The sequence below is a fragment of the Parasteatoda tepidariorum genome, chromosome 1, assembly GCF_043381705.1.
Source record: "Parasteatoda tepidariorum isolate YZ-2023 chromosome 1, CAS_Ptep_4.0, whole genome shotgun sequence".
Classification (NCBI taxonomy): domain Eukaryota; kingdom Metazoa; phylum Arthropoda; class Arachnida; order Araneae; family Theridiidae; genus Parasteatoda; species Parasteatoda tepidariorum.
In genome coordinates this window covers 18,061,167-18,066,766 of record NC_092204.1, presented here as the reverse complement: position 1 = coordinate 18,066,766, position 5,600 = coordinate 18,061,167, and the positions used below count along the sequence as shown (strand labels likewise).

The following is a 5,600-nucleotide window of genomic DNA, read 5'->3' as shown; positions in this document are numbered from 1 at the left end:
ATAATAGGTTAGTAGGTCAACATTAAAGTTTATACAGCTGAGCATCAATCAAAAGAACAGTTTCACATTACGGTTTTATTCATACAAAACTGGAAAACGAACTTGGTGTATACAGAGGGCTTCAAAACTTATTTTTTGTGAATGTTATTTTGTAAACTATTTTGTTGTTTTAATGAAGTAATTCAAGAACATGATGGAACACTTATAATTTTACATGTATGTTAATTTAAAAACACTTAATAGTTAATACTTATCTATACGCCAAAATGTTGGATCTTTGACAATTATCAAAAACTATTTCAAAAGGTTTTTTTGTTGGCATGACGGTTAAAACCGTCAATTGTCAAAAAGTGCTTAAAGATATTTGAGTGTTTGAAAAGTGCTTACTGAGCTGTGATAAGAGACAACCACAATGCCACAAAATTTTTATATGCTGCTAATAATTTTTGCTTAATTTTGTAATCATTTATGAATAAATTGATAGCAACTAAATAAAGATTTTCTTTCCAACTTTAATTTTAAAATAAAATTATTGCAAACTGATTTCATTTAGAAAAAAATATTATTTAAAGAGAGTTGCTTATTTTTTTAAAATTAAGTTTTTGCAAAATATATGTTAATATTTTTTTATGGAAGATGCAGCTTGTGGCAGTCAGTAGGGCTTAAAAATCCTTTTACAGCTTCGTCCGCACTCAGGACAGCTGAAGACAAGAATGCTTTATAACACAAACTGCATTAATAAAATTTTTGTCCACTATAGCAAGATATTGTTCAAAACTAGCTTTATGTGAGAATGGTTCATCACAAACACAGCATAAAAAAGGTGTTTTTCTATTATAAACAATTAGCTTCAAAGATTTATCATGCACATTGCATAAAGTTTTTTTTCCAGTATGAAACAAAATATAGTCTTATTTTATGAGTGAAAAATTAATCTAACACACTATAATATAAATTTTTTCTCCAATTAGAAACTTCAAAGAAGTTTCCACACAAGAATGTTCATTTTTAGTTATCTGCAAAAATAATTCATTACACATTGCATAAATAAAGCTTTATTACAATATAAATGAGCTCATTATTTAAAATAACTTTTTTTGAGAATGTTCTGTTGCACAAAATGAATTAATAAGGTTTCTCTATAGCATGAATGAGACAGTGTTTATTTAAACTAACTTTATACCTGAAGGATTTATCACACATAAAGATTCTCTCCAGTATGAATAAGATAGTGTTTATTTAAACTAGATCTGAGCGTGAAAGATTTATCACACATACTGCACGTATAAGGTTTTTCTTGAGTATGTACCCGCAAATGTCCATCTAAATGAGTTTTCTGTGAAAATGCTTTACCACATACATTGCATGAATAATTTTTTTCTCCACTATGCACAAGATAATGTGTTTTTAAATTACCCTTTAATAAGAATGTTTTACCACACAAATCACAAAAATGACGTTTCTTTCCCGCATGCATGAGATAGTGTGTCTGTAAACTAGCTTTGTGTCTGAAAGATTTATTGCATACATCACACAAATAAGGTCTTTCTCCAGTATGTATAAAATGATGTTCTTTTAAACTAGATTTGTATACAAAAGATTTGTCACAGACAGTGCACTTGTATGATTCTTTTTCAGTAGGACGCAGAGAGCGTCTTTTTAAGACAGTTTTGGTTCTGCGCGAATGATTTATTTCTGTGCCATGATTGCTATGTATACGATAGTGTTGATTTAATTTATATTTCTGTGCGAAAGCTTTACCACATATGTTACATGAATGAGGTTTTTCACCTGTATGAACAAGACTATGATTATTTAAATGATCTTTACTCTTGTAAGATTTATCGCACACACTACATGAATAAGGCCTTTCATCCGTATGAACAAGAGAGTGACGATCTAAACTTCTTCGATGAGTGAAAGATTTATGACAGACACTACACGAGTAAGGTTTTTCTCCAGTATGAATATGGAAATGACTTGTCAAACTAATTTTATGTAAGAATGTTTTGTCACATACATCGCAAGAAAAAGGTTTTTCTCCAGTATGAACAGGAATGTGTCTTTTTAGCAAAGCTTTGCGAGAAAAAGATTTGTCACACCAACTACATGAGTATGCTTTCTCTCCAGTATGGACAAGATAGTGTTGATTTAAATAACTTTTACGGGCGAACGTTTTATCACACACACTGCATAAATAATTCTTTTCTCCACTATGAATTACAAAATGTTTATTTAAAGTATATTGATCAAAGAAAGATTTATCACACACATGGCAAGAAAACGGATTTTCTCCAGTATGAATAAGAATATGATTTGTTAAACTAGTTTTATGTAGGAATGTTTTGTCACATACATGGCAAGGAAAAGGTTTTTTTCCAGTATGAACAAGAGTGTGCTTTTTTAACAAACCTTTGCGAGAAAAAGATTTGTCACACAAACTACATTTGTATGGTTTCTCTCCAGTATGAATAAGATAATGCTGTTTTAAAGAACTTTTACTAGCGAATTTTTTATCGCACACACTGCATAAATAATTCGTTTCTCCACTATACATATCAAAGTGCTTATTTAAACTAGATTTATCACTCTCACTGCATGGATAAGGTTTATTAACAGTATGAACAGAAGATTGTTCTTTTAAGTAGAATTTCTGAGGGAATTTTTTATCACACATACTGCAGAAATAAGATTAATCTACTCTCCGAGTCAACTTTAAATAAGCTACATGAACACGGCTATTCAGCAGAATTAACAAAATAAATATGCATTTTATATAACTAATACTTTTGTAGCAAACAGCGAGTAAGCAAATAATCAAAAAAGCATGCTTGTATGTAGAATATTGTGACGATCTCCTTGCGTTAGCTTATAGCTTTGTATTCTTATTTTGAGGCTAGATAGATAGCAAAAAGTTGCTGCCGCAATAAACTATAGAGGGCGTTGCTGTATGAGACGAATACCTGCGATTCATTCAGTTACTCTGGATACGTCTTTAATGTAGCGTGTATCATTATTTCATTATTGTGGCTTATTAAACTTAAAAAAGAAAAATGTTTGATATTCTTTCTTATGTAAACGAAAACAAAATGGGTTTTTTTAGAGAAGGAACATCCAAAGCACATCGGAAAAATATTTGTAAATAAACAGAAAAAAGATATGTATCTTCTTATTTGAGTTAAAACCTAATGCCTGAGAAATAGTTTTACTAAATTTAATGATATAACATGAAAGGCCTATTTAAACTTCAGATTCCACAGTTTAAAGAGTCATAATACTTTCAACATTACAATAAGCAAAAAGTATTCATAATTATGTATATATAAAATTATATATTTTAAGCCTTATAATTTTATATAATTTAATTTTGTAAAAAAAGTTTTTTGACAACAATTTTTATCAAAAAATTATAAACTAAAAAATGTAAAATAACGAATTGTTTGGATAAAAAAAAAACGATCTTTATTATAAAAATCATGACACTGACCTGCTGTGTTGGTTGTAAACGTAAATGTTTTCTAATTACAATCAACACTAAACAAGTATCTTATAGAACAAACTCTTTTACTATCACAAGTGTACACAAAGAATATATACATGTTGCCAACAAAAGAATAATGTAAGAAATATATAAAATAAATAATATAATAAATAATCACTGCGTCTGCGTTCACGCAGTTGCGTCTGGAACACCTGCATTATAAATCCGGAGAATTCCATATTAAATGATCTTTGTTTGAAAATTTAATTTTCAAATAATATGTAGGCACAGACTATCCCTTTATTACTTTTAGATAACATACCACACAGCAAAATCTTATAATTGTAAGATCTCGATATGAATTTTAATATGTAGCTTAAAAACAGATTAGCTGAATTCTAGTTGAAATTATTCTTTCAAAACTAAATAATATATCAAGAAAACGATAAAAATTTATTAATAATCAGCACAAATGATACTATTTCAAGTAATTCAGATAATTCTTTATTGTTGTTTTTCGAATTATATAGATACAGAAATATATACTATTCTATAAATATGAAGAATATTCTATTATAACTATTACAGTTTTGTACGATATGAATTCCCATTTTTTCATTTGAATGTAGAAAGCAATGTTGACTTCACTTTAATTTGTAATGAATTGAAGAACGAAAAAATTTATTTTACCGTAATACAAACATCTGTAACAGTATGCGATCCGAAATCGGAAGTTATCAGTAGCAAGGCTGTTGATAATAGAAGTTTAAAATTATTGAGGAATTTTTCTTCAAACATTTGGCGTGTTCTGTTTCTGAAAGATTTACAGTCACTCGAGTGACTGTACCAATGTTCTGGAGAGTTTTTTCTAGTTCTTCGACCTTTTCTTAGGGAAATTTTGCTTCTTATTTGCTGCTTAGAAAATGGCGTCTGTCTCTGCCATTGATTCTGATGGAACTAACTGAAAACTTAACAAATTAATGCCTGATAATTGCGATCACTAATTAGTAAAAAATTGGAGTTTGGTCTTCAAACAAGTCACGATATCGCTGAATTCTGAAGAGATATGGTTGTAGTTGTAGTTAATTTACGTCACACTGGAGCTGCACAATGGGCTATTGGCGATGGTCATGGAAACATCCCTGAGGATGATCCGAAAACATGCCATCACAATTTTGATCCTCTGCAGAGGGAATACACCCTAGCTTTGGTAGTCCGACGACTTGCACGCGAAGTTGAGCACTCGGTAGAACAGTTTAACAAGGACCGATATCACACACCCTCAGTCCCTACGCGGACTGATCCAAGTGGTCACCCACCCTTACATGTACCACAGCCGGTGATGCTTTGTAGAAATACGGAGATTGGTACAGCTCCTTACGAGTATTATGAAATGCGGGACATTCCAGGAGAAAGTGATTGTTCGCGTCCACAACTCCGCAGTACGGGTAGTAAGGGCTTTGTATGAGTTGTGTGCAGGGGCCCCCATCAGGGGGGAGGTGGGCGCACGATGCGCCCACTTAAAGCTTGGGGGGAATTTAGACGTGAATTGTGAATGCGTCAAAGAGCTTGGGGGGGGGGGGGGGCCACTGGTTGTGTGTATGGTCTTATTGGTAGGAACGGATTTAATTCTAAGCCTGGTAATTAGTACATCAAGGTTTCGGGAACTGATATGGGGCGGTTGACCTGGGATCTCAAAGAGATCGAAGGAAAGGAAGTACACTTTATAACAAAAAAAAAAAATCGACGCACCAAGAAGCAATCATCCGATTGCTTTGAAATTTCGTATGCACGAATGTTTTGAACAGATATGCAAATGATTAAAATTTGGTGTCCAATGAATGAATAGTTTGATCTCTGACGCATCGGAACTGCGCATCCAGGAGACGCAATAAGGAGCAGCTCTTCAACGGTTGTTAAAACTTTCATTTAGATTGCGATTCAGATTACTTTTCAACAACTTAAAAAATGCCTCACTGCAGGATTCGCGCTCATTACGAGCAACTTTCAGAGTTTGACAGAGATCGTATCATTGAATTGAAAGAGGCTGGTTGGACAAATCAGAGAATCGCTCGTCATTTGAGTCGAAGCGATGCGGCGATTCGAAGATGCTGGTAAG

At 32.2% G+C, this 5,600-nt stretch overlaps 1 protein-coding gene across 1 annotated transcript; it reads right to left on the bottom strand.

Annotated features, from left to right (window-relative positions):
* Positions 1–1,039: 1,039 nt before the first annotated feature.
* LOC107438287 (zinc finger protein 665) lies at positions 1,040–2,854 on the bottom strand. The gene has a single exon (XM_016050523.3). It carries the CDS (start codon positions 2,675–2,677, stop codon positions 1,196–1,198), a length of 1,482 nt encoding a protein of 493 aa, XP_015906009.2. The 5' UTR covers positions 2,678–2,854; the 3' UTR covers positions 1,040–1,195.
* Between the last annotated feature and the right edge of the window lie 2,746 nt (positions 2,855–5,600).

What these genes read in the sequence shown, in the direction of transcription:
- LOC107438287 (XM_016050523.3), bottom strand. Translation starts at nt 2,677, where the DNA reads ATGTGTGATAAAAAATTCCCTCAGAAATTCTACTTAAAAGAACAATCT.